Source organism: Myripristis murdjan, chromosome 1, assembly GCF_902150065.1.
Source record: "Myripristis murdjan chromosome 1, fMyrMur1.1, whole genome shotgun sequence".
Taxonomy (NCBI): domain Eukaryota; kingdom Metazoa; phylum Chordata; class Actinopteri; order Holocentriformes; family Holocentridae; genus Myripristis; species Myripristis murdjan.
Genome location: NC_043980.1, coordinates 34,900,909 through 34,918,444, shown reverse-complemented (window position 1 = coordinate 34,918,444; position 17,536 = coordinate 34,900,909). Strand labels below are relative to the sequence as shown.

Genomic DNA, 17,536 nt, shown 5'->3' with positions numbered 1-17,536 from the left:
GATTGGAACTCAGGATTAAATGCTTTGCTCAACACTCATTGGCAGCTGTTAAGGAACTGAATTTCTACAGAAGAAATTAAATGGCAGTGGTTAAAACCTATATAAAAAAAAAATTACATAACATAAACAAAGGTCACACAGAGGAACTATATCAGAATGAAATATGATTGCTTTAAAAAAAAAAAAAAAAAAAAAAAAAAAGGTATCCAGAAAGTAGTCAGTGTTTTAGCTCTCAAAATTCTGAGGGATCAGTATTTGTACAGAAACATTTCTACAGAATAGCCAGGCCTTCTTCTGTTTCAGTAATCCAATGCGCGGGAAACGAGCCGACAGAGCGATGTAATCAGTGAAGACACGCTCGCAGGGAGGAGCCCGCTGCACTGCTTGAGATGACAGCATTAACTTGGATGATGTCTGCCAATAAGAATGAGTTACACATCACGAAGCCTGTGTGTGTGTGTGTGTGTGCCATGTGAAGTCAGGGGACAGCCGACAACAGAGAGGTGTGTAGGGGACCAGTTGGCGGCTGACTCAGCTCCTTTCCTGTTGCCTGCAGAGAGCGCTGAGGCAACACACACGCACAATCTCGGACCCACACACGCCTGCACACAGACACAGACACACACAGACACACACACTTTCACATCCACGCCCAAGCAGCCCACAAGGGAGTAATCAGCCTTTGGTTTCTTATCTGCTCTCGCTTGTTCTGCACCATTTGAATAACAATTGCTGTTTGCGTGTGGACACTAACATCAATCAACGACTCCCCAAATTGCCTAATTCTCTCCCTCTATCCTCCTTTCCCTCGCGCTGTGCTCTCCTAAACTTTATGTATCCAGAGTACACACCTTTTATCTGTGGCACTTCTATTTTTTTTTTTTATCATTGCCTCGCTCTTGTTTCTTACATTTTGAAAGTGCTTCTCCGCTGTTATTCCCTCGCTTTAATACTGTATGTGCCATTCTGAGACAAAGTGCATTTCTCCATTTCTTTGGCGGTAAACAGTGCAATATAACTACAATCTATAATAATGAGCCTGTAAATGCAAGAACTGGAGGACTATCGCTCGCTCAAGATACTTGCAGCAAGGAGCAGTTTTCTTTACAATAACTGATGCCAGGGTGTTACACAACAAGTCGCTCCCCCAGGCAGAGACAGTGAGCCAGAGAAGAAAGGAGTGAGCGAGAGAGAGGGAGTTTTATTTTATTTTATTTTTTTTCAACACAAGCCAGCTAATGAGTGGGAGAGATGGAGGGAGGCATTTATAGAAGAAGGAAAAAAAAACCACAATAGATAGTGGGAGAATTGCGTGTGTAACTAAAGGGAGATAGATGATGATAAAGGTTTTCACAGTGTGGAGGAGCGTTTAAAGTCAATGGACAAAAGGGAGTCTTTTCAGCCCATGTACGTGTGTGTGTGTGAGTGTGTGTGTGTGTGTGTGCGCGCACAATGCTGTAATGAGAGTACATGGTAGAGAACTCAATAAGGCCTTAGGAAATGTAAAGCACTGTTGCTGTTGGTCTCGACTCAGCACTCATTTGTCAGAAAAATCCACCCTTGGACACGTTCCCACTGTTAGACGTTGCACTTTGTGATGTTCAGTGTGTTTCTGTGTTTCTTTGGTGATGAAGTGCTGGAATTTTACTTTGTTAGTGTACCTACTTCCCACCAGAGACCGTCTTGACCGCTATAGTTTGTGATCTCTGATGTTGCTCAGAGGGACTTTCAAAAACCCTCAAAGAATCAGTGTGAACTTGTTGCTTTCACCCAAAGGTGGCATATAAGCAAATGAACAGCTTAAAAGTGCCATCACTCAGCTGTGGGCTCTATGTGTAGCTGGGTAGACAAACAGAAACAGCTGCCACGCCCCTTAATCAAAATTTAATGGGAGTAATTCATAAAATTCACCGGCTGGGTTAATGATGCAGCAGTAACACTGTGGCAGTCGGCATTTTCCCCTTTTCATAAACAGGCATTACTGCCTCAGCTTTACTGCTGGAGCTATCTTGGCATCACACCGCCTGCTTCTGATCATCTGCACATTCTGTAAGCGATTCCTACAGTGCACTGCTGTGCAAAAAACTACCATTTGCTCTGGAAAGGCAGTACAGTTTCAACTTTTATCTGTTTACCAAAGTTTGATTCATAAAAAGTAACTCTAAAGCAATGTTTTGTCTGTGTGTTTCAAAAACTTCCCACCATCGGAAGTTTACGGATCTGCTCAAATTACCATGCTGCAGATGTTGTGATGCACAAAGATACTACCAGAGTTTTATGAATATGGGCCAACATATCTTGAGTGTGCACTGCATTTTAGTCTATTAAGGCTATTGACAATGAAGAAATGGGTATATATGCCTCTTCTATAACACATAACAAATTTATGCTGTTAAGCTCCGCTGTAGCTGTGCTGATGCTGTTTGACTTTAACCAACTATCCAGGGGAGTTAGAAAAACACACCACCAAACACAGTGGGTCCAAAAATGCAAGTGACTTTGCCAATATCTATTTTTTCAAGTGTTCTAGTATGAATTTTTCCATTGAGTCCAATAACTTTTTGGCAATTACAGTCTAAGATGGACTTAATGCTTCCATCTCTGAGTTCAGCATTTAGTGTGCTGCATTGCCTCTGAAATGAATTACAGTAAACATGCACCATCTGCGAAATTCACAGTGTGCAAAAGTGTTAGCATGTACCGCAAGAAATAAAATACATACTGACACACAAAGATGAATCGACTGCTGATCTTCTAGTCTGGCCAGACAGTTTCTCTGTTAAACAGCTGAAGTATCCCTTTACTGCAATGTGCATGCACAGCTAATACAATGTAGTGAACATGTGTACCTCTGCATAACTCATGCATTATGCACTGCAAAGCCAAGGACATCATATTGTATCTGCACATGGAGGCGAGCCTTGTGCTGTGTGGCTTGCTGTTTGCGCGTGTGTGTCTTACCACATGGCGTGCATATATGTAGGGGGCAAGCGTGGACTGCTGACCGGCGTGCAGTTGTATGACCTCATTATCCTCTCTGCTAATAGGAAATTGCGGAACAGGCTGGCCACCAGCAGGTCCTGGCGAAACAACTTCTGGAACAAATCTAATGAGAGAGGGAGGAGAGCAGAAATTATCCATCACGTCCGGGACAGAAGAGGGGCAACGAATGAATAAAATTAATTCACAGATGTTATTACAAGTGAGGAAAATGGGGCGCTGGCTGAGTAAGTGGAAAAGATCAAAGTGGATAAATGGAGGAAGTGAAGTTCGAGCAAAGTGGTCACTTTGGAAGGCAGCAGAGAGAAAGAGGGTGGCTGGTGTGTGTGTGTGTGTGTGTACAGACACAGATAGTGAGACGCAGATTAAAGTGATGGGTTGTGATGACATTTCATCGGCTCATTAATGCATTCACTAATTCACTTTAATGGGGCCGGGCCAATCCCATGCCAATCCCCTATCTTATGGTCATAATTCCCCTCTGTGCGTGTGAGAGAGAGAATGTGTATGTGCGCATGTCTGGGGTATTTTATGAGAGACAGTGTGCCTGCCGTTAGTGTATGGTTGTGCTTTTCAACGCCGAGCTGTTTGTGTGTGAGTGTGTGTATGACAGGGACAGGGTGTGTGATTTGGATTAGGTGTGCAGCGCCTTCATTACAGGGATTCTCTCAGATGTGGGCTGCTTCATTAACAGCAGAGCCCGAGGGGTTTAAAAGGCTTAGGCAGCCATCAGTACTGTCACATTGCTATTCTAACTGGGCTACAGTACATCTCAGGGGAGTCTGTGTGTGTGTGTGTGTGTGTCTGTGTGTGTCAGTGTGCCCTGCATGAAAAAGACACTGACACAGGTAAGCAATAACAGAAGATGTGTGCATCTATGTGTGAGCTGCATGCAAAAAAAATAAAATAAAAATACATGTTAACAAGGACAGGTGTAGGGGTGTGTGTGTGTGTGTGTGTGTGTGTGTGTGTGTGTATGCTTTTTAATTTGTTCACCACCTCAGTGTGCCCTGGATGTCATTACATGGCTGCAGTGAGTACCTCGCTTATATAGGAGCTGGAAACAAAGACATGCCGCCTTGTTTTGTTTGGGTTGAGCTCTGCTTTTATGATTATTAATTGTGGAAAATAAAATGGTGACATGCGATTAATCAAGATTAAGCATGCAGCCCGAGTTTGCATCTGTATGTGTGTGTGTTTGTGTGAGAGAGACACCGTGTGAAGCCTCACCTCTGGGCAGCACATTCCAGGCGATTGTGTCCGTGATGGCGGTGAAGATCCAGTTGAGCTCTCCCAGAGGAGTGCGCCTGTCGTTGAGTCTGCCAGGGATCCTAAAGCACAAACACACAACACAGATGGCTCAGTGTCAGCAGCACTACCTGCAGTTCAAACTGGAGACTCCGAGCACAAAGTGACAACTGCTCAGTAGCATTATCTCAAGACAACTCGGAACACATTTACACGTAATACCTACACTTTATCCAGATGTGACTTGCAAGAACAGTCTGAATGTTAATGAGTATGTTTATGTTTGCATATTCATGAACAGTCGAGTGCGACTGCAGGTAACGGAATAAGGTAACGGGAAATTCTGCTGCACCGGAGCTATTAGTCTACTGCCATAAAGCATTGCACTACATGTGAGCTTTACATGTCCAGGGCTTTCAGGTGATGTAACGCACCGTATGTTGCCATATTGAAGGAGCAAGTCTTTACAAAAGCGGCTGTGAACAGATGGTTGCATGAATATGCAACTTGGCTGTCCCAAGAGAATTAAACAGATGATTAATTTCTGTGATGATTTGAAATGGAGACCGATCAATTTTATCACTGATATATTTGACTCATTTTGAATTTAGTCAATGTCAGCTTGTTAGCTAGCTTTCCATTTTATATGAACAGCTAAAGATCACTAGCTATGCTCCATTCCAAGTGCATTTTCAAAAATCCAGAAACACAAAATAGGTATCAATGCACATCTCCACCGACAACTTTATGTGAATTATTTTGAAAAGCGCGTGACAGTAGGCTACCATGTAAACAAATTTGGGCAACCAAGCAGTTCAGAAGATGTAAAGAGATGATGACCTCCTTGCTCTGGGAAGAATGGTCACAGCCCTCACACAGTTGAATAGCTTTGTTTCACCTTATCGCACTCGTGTCCATCGCCATGCTTGTTGTCATAAAACTGAGCGGAGGAACAAGCCGGAGCACATGTTCTTCAAATAAACTGTTTCCATCAACTGTTACTATATTTTATCTTGGTTCATACACCATCTTATCCATCGCAGCCCTTCCGTTAAATTTTGGGGCTTCTGCAAAATTCCAGTGTTTCTATTCATATTGTCTTATGTGCAAATTCAAAATTTTGCATAAAAGTAGGTGGATGTCTGCCTTAACCACATTGGATTGGCTCACTAGTTAACAGATCTTTTAGCTAGCTTAATGCCAAGGAGTTGCTTGTTAAGCACTTTGCCACATTACCCTGCTGGCACAAGTGTCTAGCTAAAAAGGCCAATAACTAATTATTTTCTCAGGTTAGCCAACTGTTCTCAAGCTGCAGAGTCTGAGGAGCCTAGAGGCTGGAGCTACAGATATATTTCTGTGTCACAGTAACCTAAATCTTGGAAACTTATCTTCCTCAAACTATTCAGTTTTACTTATTTCTGAATAAACCCACACTGCAAACACATTATAGGTATATCTCTTTATCTGGTTGTTATATATGTAGCCATAAATGCACACAGCCAATTCTCCACTGGGAGTTCACGGTGGCGCCGCATGGTGGCTGACAGATTTTTGACTCATTTACGCATTTATATTTATATTTCAAAAACATTTAAATTTTAATTTCCATTTAGTGTGTCAGTCATGTATTATGTTACTGTGTTTTGCCAGCAGCACCCATTAACCAAGTCAAATCCTTTGTTTACCCATGTAAAATAAATGTGGATCTGAAAGTGCACTGGCATGAATAAATGTGATTGCATTTATTCCAACAGCAGCTGAATGTTTCTTTGCTCGACTTTCTGGTGAGAGAATTTAACTCAGCTTCCATGTTGGGGATCTCACGGCTGAATGTGGCATTCAGAGGTTGGATCAATGATATTGGCAGAGTTCAAATGCCTTTTGGATGTCTTAAGTGTGCATGACTACAAGTTCACAGCTGTGTATCTAATGTGCATTAGAGGGATTTGTGATTTGTAAACCCGTGCACCTGATTCCACTCGTGCAAAACCTCATCCACTTCTGGTTTGGCTCTCAAAATCGGATCCTTGCTATTTCGTGACTGCAGAGTTAGAGCACCACGGAAATGAGCGCGGGGAAATCTCTTCCAGACAGAACCCAAGACGGTGTGACGGTAATCACCATAGCAGAACAGAGGAAATTACCTTTACCATACATGGCCATCTGCTTTCTAATGAACGCTGTGTAAAAGCAGCGAGAGGAGATGAGGGGGGTGGGGAGTAAATGTTAGGCGGCCAACAGACATTAACAGTTTATGTGAAGAAGTGAGAAAATTCTGCAGCAGAGAGGAAAATAACGGATATAAATACTGCAATAGGCACTAGAAATAAAAACATTATAGCTAACAATGGTAATGCGCTATTAAATAAAACAAATCATGCATACATACAGCCGAAGAACAGACAGAGGGGGGTGTGTGCCTGTGCGTGTGTGTGTGTGTGTGTATGTGAGAGAGAGAGAGAGAGAGAGAGAGAGAGCCAGAGAGTGCAGATTAAAGGACTGAAGAGGCATTAATTTCACTGGTGGGGGCGCCTACTGCACTCTTCTATCGAGCTCTGTCACCCACAGGGGGATTGAGCCCGCATTTCTTTTACCTGCAAAATACTCCTGCTTGCCATTCACCCAGTAGGGGATGACGATAAATGTACAAACATGTACAATTATTGTGTAGAAACAAACTCATACACAAAACATTCAGGAAAGTGAAATACAAATCAACAGGGAAAAATAAAAGGCAATACGAGCTCATTTTCATATCGAATGGAAGCAGGAAAATGTAGCCCTCCTGAAATTTCAACATTTTTGCACATAGCACTTATCTGGTTATTGATACAGAGATGATACAGCAAATAGAGACGGGTTTGATGATTTCATGATTTGTTGTTGATCTTTTTAATGAGTGACACTTTGCACTTTGTGCCTTTTCCCACCAATAATCACGTTCTGTCTGTGACTGCTTTTAAGTATGTGCTGCTGTTAGCTGTGTGTGACAACTGGTTATCGGGTGGCAAATCAATTTCCCCTTTGGCGATGAATAAAGTTGACTATCTAGCCATCTATCGATCTAAGTCTTGGCATGATCAACAGCAACAAATGGTTCAATGTCATTCCACAGCAGTGACATCCTGAAACATCAGTAAAACCTCAGTCCCCCATGACCGCCCAAAAATATTCTGCAAGTATAGAAGTACAAAATATGGCTAAACTAAAGACAGCACTAAAGAACAGCAACATGATGACTGGATGATTCATTCAGATGCTCATTTTATTCAGAGAGAGAAAGAGACACAGACAGGGAAGAAATACCCATGCAAAGACAGACTTGGTGTCTAAATGACAGGTGGCGTGGCTCTGTAAAATAATTAAATCACCAAAACAGTACACCGAAAAATGACGTCAATGTGCACAGAGACGCAGTACTCTGGGAGTTGTGGTACTTCCCCGGTCCTGCTGCTCCACCTCTCAGTAAATAATAGCGTCTGTAAAGCCCCATTTCTGGCAGGTAAATGCATGTAACTATGTGGGCCGGTGGGCTACTGAGCTCTTTGTGTGCCTGCCAAAGATGTCTGGCTAGTCAGCACTAAGGACGAACACTCAGCAGCTCATACCTTTGCTCAGCATCCACTGGACTATATTTGAGGAAGCAAAATTATATTGCATGGATTGATGGACGGCTGGAAGGCTAGAAAAATGCGATCGAAACACTTATTTTTTGTTCACCTGTTTTACGCTTCATTAACTTAAAATTTAGTTAATGTTGACATCGATGTTTTTTACGCCATTATCTTTCCTTTTTTTTGTGTGAAGCGCCTTGTACAGGGACACTCTTTTGATGAGTGTACCTGTATTTATATTTGTTGTTATTACTACTGTGGATGGATGATTGGCGGTTGAATGGCTGGCTGCTTGACAGACACCAAATTTAATTCCAAGTCAAGGACACCTGAACAGCAGAGACAAGAAAAAAACACTGACACATTAACACCACCTATTGATGTGATGTTACTGTCTAACACTCAAGCTTACGTCAGACCACAAGGTTGTCTCACGAAGGCAGATCAGACTAAATGGCTGGTGTGTTTGCTGTCTCGTCAGTAAACTGTGAACACGAGGCAACAGGACATAGATGGGACGTCACACATGAGCCAGAGGGATCACACACTAAACGATTCTGTCATTCAAAAACATCCAGAGCAGCTCACTCTAAACACAATCTAGGTGTTCCACAGCGTCTTGCTTCAAAGTACAAAAACTACAGGCTACAATTACGTTACAACTGATATTTTTACTAAGGTAGTATTGATGAGATCTGCTGTATAATAACACACTGATTCAGACAAGTGTGCATTTCATACCATTTTATATGAGGTTTAATCCAACAAATGGAGCAACGGCTTATCAAGAGTGGAAAAAGTGGAGTTGGGAATGTTGTTGTATAACTGATGTGATCAATCAATCCAAGTTGGTGTTGCTCTTAAATGTAACTTATCCAGTTTTTCCGTATCATGTAGACCTAAACTCCCACTGATAGCATCGCCGAGTCTTGTACTGCTTCACACTACACAAATGTGACAAAAAACAAGTTATGTCAGGCCAAACGATCACAGACAGCATGTTTTGAGTCACACACACTAAAGGATACGTAGTGCCTGCTCCCTCCCCATCCTCACATGCCATGACTCGTCCAGACTGGGCTTCAGCACTAACGGATGGTGTGACCCACACTTACTTTTGTTGATGCACTCCACTGGTCTCTTACAAGCCATCAGAGGTGTAAAATGGAGACAAGAGAGAGGAAAACCTCTAGAGTGTAGGGACACGACTAGAAAAATGAGTAAGACTGTGTCTGTGTGTATTTATATTACAATTACGGCATCAGACGGAAGCAGTTATCCAGAGAGAGTGCAGGGGGTGGGCAGGTATGGATTTAATATCTTGCTCAAAGACACTTTGGCAGAGTATGTGGCTGCTGCAGTGGCACACAGCAGCAACATCAAGGACCAAATGTGCAACAGCTCATGCTCTGGTTATTTTATTTGAGGATTTTTGAGTGTGTGTGCGATTGCGTGTGTCTTCAATACCCTTCATATTCGTGTCAACTTAAAGAACAAAAAAATGGAGCCACATTAAGGTCAAGAAATCTTCAACTGTAACAGCTTTAGGATGCTTGGCTGGCGGAGTGGTTTGAGTCTCCAGAAGATTCAAGCCTCTCTATAAGTAATATTCACACCACCACCACACCACCCACCCCTCTCATCTCCAGGGTGGCTGTTCTGAAGCTGACCTTGCTTTGTGGCTGACAGAAAGACTTACCCTTCAGGGATCGATAAAATATCACATTATTATTATCATTGTTAAGATACCGCCATAATCATACAGTTCTTTGAACAGCGGAGCCTGACTCCAGAGACCCCCTGGAGAGCGCGACGCGGCGGGGTTCCCGACTACAGTGGGAGGTGGGTCGGACCTGCCCACCGGGGGGGAGGCTCACCACGAAAAGCGCAGTTGGAGGCTGAGAATAGGGATCAACTCACGGCACTTGTGTCAGCCCTGTGCGAGATGAAAGAGAAGACATAAGGGCATGTGCATGAGTGTGTGTGTGTGTGTGTGTGTGTGTGTGTGCATGAACGTGAGACAGACTGTATGTGTGTGTGTGGGTGTGAGAGAGACGGTGAGAGAGAGAATGACAAAAGATGGAGAGAGCGAACACGTTGCTGTACAGTACGCAGAAAAAAACCCAACACACACACACACACACACACACACACACACACACACACACACAGCCTTGGTGTCGTGACTTTCTTATCTAAAAGGCTATTGTGGTTGGATACGGCCAGAATGTGTGTTGGTTGTACGTGGGAGGGAGAGACAGAAGGATGCAGAGAGGGAGGAGAGAGAGAAAGAAAGCATCAAATTAATAAATCAAACAAATATACAGCACGTTTTTTCAGATATAGCACCAACCAATACTTTGCGCTGACATTATGTTGTGCAACACATTGCACAATGAATACTTGTAGCATTTAGTGAGCACAACGTTTACACGTGCTTTCCCATTGTTTATGACCTTTTGGGGTGTGAATATGTTCCCAATGAGTGGTCGATGAGTGTGCGAGGCCCATTACCCATCACTGTTTGTTGACACTGAATACACAGCGTCATGCCCATGAATGCAATTTGGACACGCACACATGCACGCAGTACATTGATGATAGATGATGAAAAATCTGCCGTCAGACACGCTTTGGGCTAGATCACAGAGTCCGTGCTTTGAAGGATGAACAACTCAAGGCGTGCTGCTCTACAAAGCAGAGCAACCTGCTGCGCTTTTGTGTAGCTGTTGCTAGGCAACCACAGAAGCAGCTGATGAGCTGTCAATCACTCAACCAGCTGTTGCATATTGTGCTAGCTAGAGTAAGGGTAATGCACTTTCGACAAGATGCATCAATGTTAAAATTCATGATTTAAAGCTGCCCGAAATTTCTAGTTTCTAGAGCACTGTCCGTGTGTGTGTGTGTGTGTGTGTGTGTGTGTTTGCATGTAATTTCCCTCCAGCCCAGTTTTACACCTACTTCAGTTTGTGATTTCCTGTGTTTGATAGATGAAACATTTGATGCACCATGTGTTGTAGGGTGGATTTTCCCTATAAGCAAGAGATCTAGGCAGGTATCAGAGAGTTACATGTAATGTTTTTAGGACATTTAGGATAAATCTTTGCAATGAAAGTTGCAATGAAAAACTATATTCATATTTAAGGCTATTTGATGACTTTCAAGACCTAATATGTATAAAACAGAATATTTTAAGACCCACAGCACCATATTTAAGTGTAGATGATTAAATATTTAATACTTTGATGAAAAACACTGAAATTTTACAAGATTACATTACTTAGCACTTGCCCATTAGAAATATGAATGTGTGCTAATTTTTGGAACTTTGTATTTAATACCATAATTCAGCCACAACAGTGACAACCATTTTTACATCTAAGTAGAAACTGCGGTTGCTGTGATGTTTCTTCTCATGCCCTCATTCTGGAGAACACCTAAACAGTTTCCCTTCAAACACATGAAACTGTGAGCTAGGAAGTTGATCCACTTTCACAGAGCACAGCAGTGAGAAGGTAAATGAGTTTAGAGCCATTTTCCTTTTATGAGCTCTGGGACTATACATTATTTAACTCGGAGGGACATCAGCTGAGTCAACACTTAGGCTTCTGATTCGGTTCATTGCGTATCTAAAGAGTTGTCCAGAGGGCTAAGCTTCGGCCTGCTGAGATGCTGCCCCTCCTCACCTGTGAGGCACGGAAAGCTATTCTACAGTCATGCCTGAATGGAGGGGTACACTGCTCAGTGTCGCCAAGGTGAAATACTTAGCGCTACACTTAATTGGTGCATTAGATCTTAAAAAAAAAAGGAGAAAAAAAATCATTTTAGCATGATGTAACATGCTGCACTCTTTTAGAAATGTCTAATCTCATAGTTCATAGTATCTATTTGCCAACGTGACCTGCAACCTTGACATGCTCAGATGTCATGTCAGAGGCTTTATTTTGATATTTTCATACTGGAAGTCGCTCAGGCTTTAGAATATCGCTCATAACTGACAGCATCTCAAATCCAATTTCAGCAGACCATATAGACAAATATACTGACGATCAGCACTTTCCCTCTGCCAGAGCTCTCTCTCTTGTAACCTCGTTGACTCCCTGCTGGGCCCGGCCCGATTGGCATGCAAGCCTGTGGTGTGTTTGAAGTGGACAGCAAACATGGTGATGTTAGAGCCCAGCACAAGATCTTATGAAGGGAAACAGAATAGCTTGTGTATGTCTGTCACATACACACAGCGCTGACTGATTCACCCCATACAGCCTGGAGGGCTTTTTCTTTGAAGGGGGAGAGAGACAGCACACGCACTGCCAGTTGTGAAGCCGATGTTGGACTGGAAGCTATAATCAAGTTGTTCTGAGTGTTTCTTTGGGATGCGTTACAGCAAGCAGACTTCATCGATGAACTGTTAATGATTTGTTGGCAGCTGTTGCTTGCTTTCTATTGGTATCACATCTGTCTGTCCCTTGTCTTGCACAGAGACCGTCTGGAACGTCGTCTTGAAATGTCCTACTCTGTGCAGAGCTCTGAAGTCAGGAACTCCAAAAGCAACATCAAACTGTCATTTCTTTGATGTTTCAGCTGCCTGTCAGTTTCATATACTGTCACCGGAATGAGGTCATGAGGAAGATGTATTAGTCGATCGAGGATGCTTTTCCCAGCGCCGTCTCTGACGCAAACTAGTGTGACGTTTGTGGGTGTAAAAACTCTGCTCGTAACATTTGAGTTGTAAATTATAGCCCCCGCAGAAACGCATTCTTCATTCCAGTGAAAGACATGAGGAAGAAGATGGAGTGGAGACTATGAGCATGCTGAGAGATGAGAGCTTCAGGGTTGTCAAACACTCCAAGCGATGTCCACATGGTTGAGAAGAATTTCAAAAAAGGTGAAAGACAAATGGAGAAGGGGAAAGCTTATTTCTTCAAAGGTATTCATCATTGATCTATTGGTTTACCATCTTGCTTAGGGAGCCGGCAGCCACAGTGCGTTACTGAAAATATTCATATGTCAGAGAGCCGTGGTGCCAGCCGTGGGGCAGGAAAACTGCAGGAAAACTGTGAAACCAAAGAAAAACTGAAAGCATGTAGGAACAATTAACGAATAATAATAGAAAATCAGAGACATGCAGTGGAGAACGTAGTCATGGGGAACAGTGAAAAAAGACGGAAAGACAAAGGATAATTCCTATTCACATTGTGCAAACACAGCAACAATCAATGTGTCATTCCACAAAGGATGCTCTCCCTCTAAAAGTCACTTAGCAACAAATGTGTCACCTCTTTTAGACATATAGTCGCAGCATCTCCCTGGGGCCAAGGTTTGAAAATGCTTAATGACTGTGGCATCACCCCCCAAGATTTCAAGCAAATATGATCAGCAACTTCTGAGATATGGATGATTATGGATGACCAAACAAGACAGATAGAAGATTTATGTCTTGTCCAGGATGGCACTGGATAAAAAAAAAACAAAACAAATAACCTCAGAGAGAGTAATCTTCCATTACAAATAAGTAGAAGATGTGATGTGTATCCAAAAACTAAAAAGCTGAATATACTGTAAAAAAAAAAAAAAAAAAAAAAAAAAACTACTCAATTCACCTGACAGGGGTGAGTGAGCATGGCTGAGGAGCAGCACTTACAGCAAAGTAGGTCATGCAGAGCTAAAACTTAAAACTTCCAGCAGTGTCAAGGGAGGAGGGAGAAGGTAGAGGCCAGAGAGGGTGATGTGAAATGTGTCGTTCGCTGCATCATTGAGGGACAAATTCTGCTAGCCCGCCCAAACACACACACACACACACACACACACAGACACTCTGAAATGAGCTTCTAAAGACTCAAAGGGCTACGAGGATATGCATAGAAGCACACACTCTGTCTATCTGCTCCAACCTTACGCCAAATACTAATTAACCTCCGGAGGAGGACGCAGCTGTGTAGGTACAGAATGTGTGTGTGTGTGGGTGTGTGTGTGTGCATGCACTCTCACAACTTGTGTCATGCAGAAACTGAAACTGATTGCGAGAAAGCAACCGGCATCATTTAGAGACAGCAGAAACGCTATGATTTCAGCAAGTCAAGCCACCTTCCAACAGACGCCTTTTTTTCCTCATGAAATATAACAATCAGCTTTTAAGTTACTGACTACTTGCGACTCCAAGCCTCGTCAACCAGCTTGTTTTATGGGTGTCATTTTACTCACCCCCGCACATAGGAGGGAAAAAAAGGGAAAAGCCACCCCAGAATGTTCAGAGAAACTACTAAAACTTTAGATATGACATCCATATTGAGTGCAAATATCAATCTGTGACTATGTGCCTAAAAGCAAGAGATGTTCCGTACTCAGCCGGTTGGCACCCCGAGCTTTATTGAAGAAAAGTAGAGCTTTAAATCTGCCAAACTACTGCCGCGCTTGCTGTGAGGAGGAAACAAAAGGAGAGAATTATACCTGGAGGAGGGAAAACAACAGAGGGAGGGCTGAAAATAAGAAAGAGATACAGAGAGAGAGGAAGAGGCAGAGAGAGAGAGACAGGAGGACAGAGAGAGAGAGAGAGAGAGAGAGACAGACATTATGATAACAAATCTCTCCATACTGAGCCATCCGGAGAGAGAGAGAGAGAGAGAGAGAGAGAGAGAGAGAGAGAGAGAGAGAGAGAGAGAGAGGAATAGAGAGAGAGAGAGAGAGAGCAAAGTGCCACTTACTTCTCTATGAGGTCTAGCGTCACCCCTGGCACCAGCTTGGCACTCTTCTGCATACAGAACCTGGAAAAGCAGACACAGACAGGGCAAAGCTGTTGATAAAGGTTAAAAAACAAAACAGTAAGGGTTCACTGACTAAACAAGGTAATAAAAAACATTTGGCCTCTGCATTACAGAATTTATGTGTGAGAGACATGGTCAACTTAAAAAAAGCAAAACAAAACAAACAAACAAAAAAAAACACTCAAATGAAAAATGAGAGCTTCAAAGACCGCATCCACTGAGCGCTTTGATGAGTGTATTTTGGCTGAGTTACAGTCAAGTGAGGGGGGTCAGCCAGTGTGAAACAGACTCATATTTCTGAAGTGTCTGGTGCTGGTGGTACGTGTGTGTGTGTGTGTGTGGCGGGGGGGTATTGTTTACTGTGCATGGTTAGCTCTGACAGGTAGGGCCAGCTGTAAGTCACAGCAGGTTGGCGCTCGGAGGCTACGACAGAGGCACGCTGCAGCGTTGGATCACACTGAGTCATCATCCACCGGGAAGACAGCAGATGTGTGTGTGTGTGTGTGTGTGTGTGTGTGTGTGTGTGTGTGTGTGTGCACGCAAACATCAGTCAAACGCCAGCAATGGAGACCATAAACCAAAGGAGAGCACCAGATTGGGGAAAAAAGGACAAGGTCAAAAGGACATGCTCTTTTTTTTTTTTTTTTTTTTTTTTTTTTTTAAACCAACACATTTTTTGTCTCATATTCACACAAAATTTATCCAAACTTGTGAGCTGTCCAGTGCAACCAGGTATTTCTTGTTAACCGTGGCTGAAGTAGTTGGCTGTTTCAGTTACTGCTCAAAAGCACCGTAGTGGAACTTCATGAACTCAGAGTTAATGATGCAACTTGTTAACCGAGTTGTTAACCAGCCACTGTGTCCGGAAAAAACTTTACAGACACCCGGGCTTTTTACACTATTCTTTTCTTTTCATGGTTTGCTCTTGAGGTTAAAACACTGGCCACTTATGACACTTGCTGTTTCCATCAAATGTCTGCTTCTCATTAACACTACATTTCTGTATCTTTGCTATGTTTTTCCCCAAATCTTCAAGATCATTCTAAACAGCTAACTGAGCAGCTGTTGGATAATGTTTTTCCTATGATTTTCACAGAAACATGTAAGCAAACATTTGACGTGTACGCTTGGAAGATTAGCCAATGAGGTAAAAGAGATCCAAATAAATCAAATCAGTCAAGGTGAAGTTTCTGTTCGATAGCGCTCTGGCAGGTTTTTCAACTGTCAAAGGGAAGCAGAATGCACGGCAAGTCCAATTACAGTAGCCTAACAAATGTGAGGATTGCACGGAGCTGAGCGTCTCGTACTCTGTGATTGCTGTAACTGCATGAAGTGTACATTTTTGGGATTTGCACCTTGATTTCAACATGAGAAAGTGTCAAATTGGTTGTGTTTACCTGAGACTGGCGTCATGTACCTGCATTTGAAGAGTGCTTGATTCAGACCCTGATGCAATTTTCCAACATTTACGCTGCCTTCGCCCCTCTGAAAGCAAATTTGTATCTATCAGTGCACTATGAGAGTGACTTGTACTCTATGGCCGTTCCTGCTACTGGAGAATAATGAGATCCCATATGGCACCAGTGTGAGTTCACGTCCATCTGAGCAACAGCATGAGCCCTGAGTGCACGTGACAGATAAGAAACAAAGAGGGAAAAAGCTGCAACAAGTACAACCAGATCTAAAATCAACAGCTTGCTGATGGCGTTCTAGGCAGTAAAAATCTACAATGTGTCAATGCTATGCTGTTTCTGTCTCCTTTCATGATACAAATTAAGTATATCATTATTTTCCCCTATACCGGTGTTATTCCCTTTCCTTCTGAATTTTACATGAACCACAGATTCTATATTTTTGTCTGTGTTTTGAGCGAACGGGAAACTATGGAACCCTAGACGTAAACAAAGATGAGTAATTAAAATGGAGTCATGTAGAAACAGAGAGAGGGGCCAAAGTAAACAGAACACAGGCATAGCAGGAAGCTGCATCAGGGAGAGTGTGTTTTCATAAAAACCCTGTATGAGGAGAGGAGAGGAGAGGAGAGGAGAGGAGAGGAGAGGAGAGGAGAGGAGAGAGGAGATGAGAGGAGAGAGGAGAGGAGAGAGGAGAGGAGAGGAGAGAACAGAGGAGAGGCTTCAGGTTGTGGCCACCTGGGTGCTTTCTGCAACTCTTTCTTCCTCAAGTGCCGCTGAGTTTCTGCTATGTTTACACCGGTGTCTCTGAAATTTTGATTCATAACTTCCCTATGGAAAAATCACCAAAACACTGCTGTGTATGTTGAAAAGTTGTTAAAGAACAAAGGATTTTTCTGATTATCCAACATTTGTTTGTCCCTTGCATTTTGTTTGGATGGGAGGCATGCCACGGGTCTTTACAACCTCATTTTATGAACCTTATAACTCAAACATATCATTCTGCCTTGTTTACATTTCACTTAATTACTCCACAGCTATGAGCAGAACAAAGCAAGTAAGGATGCGTACTGCTTAGCAACAGGAAACTCATTTTTGAAGGCTAATGGCCAAAATCTAATAATTCAGTTAAAAGCTTGTATCAGTGTTAAACATTGTTGTAAAGATGATTTAGATGCTGTAAAAAAAAAAGCTGTTGATCCATGAACTAGGCCAGTGCCAAGCCAATAATCACAATATAGAGTAACCACCAATATGTTATTGCTTAATAAGTGCTTGTAGATTTTAGACAAATCACTGTCTAAAATCAATCAATAATCATTGAATAAATATTTAAATTCTTATTTAAAGACTTGGTGGTGGATATGGTCGAGGACCAGGCTGCCCTCCTCAGCCTGCTGCCACTGTGACCCGGTCCTTCATAAGTCGTAGAAGATCAATAAATGTAAGTGTCAGAATCAGCCAGAGGTACTGGATATAAATATGGCATTGGATTTGGTGA

The 17,536-nt window shown here is 42.6% G+C and overlaps 1 protein-coding gene across 5 annotated transcripts in view; it reads right to left on the bottom strand.

Moving 5' to 3' along the window:
- The window catches only part of rptor (regulatory associated protein of MTOR, complex 1), a 183,471-nt gene that overhangs the window by 76,624 nt on the left and 89,311 nt on the right, over positions 1-17,536 (bottom strand). For all 5 annotated transcript variants that reach the window (XR_003928108.1, XM_030048802.1, XM_030048820.1 and 2 more), the window contains exons 8-10: positions 14,564-14,623; positions 4,231-4,331; positions 2,962-3,106 (exon numbers count right to left, since the gene is read on the bottom strand). Coding sequence is in view for 4 of the 5 variants with exons in the window: in XM_030048802.1 (XP_029904662.1) it covers positions 2,962-3,106; positions 4,231-4,331; positions 14,564-14,623 (306 nt within the window). In the remaining variant the exon portion in view is untranslated. The remainder of the gene's footprint in view (positions 1-2,961; positions 3,107-4,230; positions 4,332-14,563; positions 14,624-17,536) is intronic.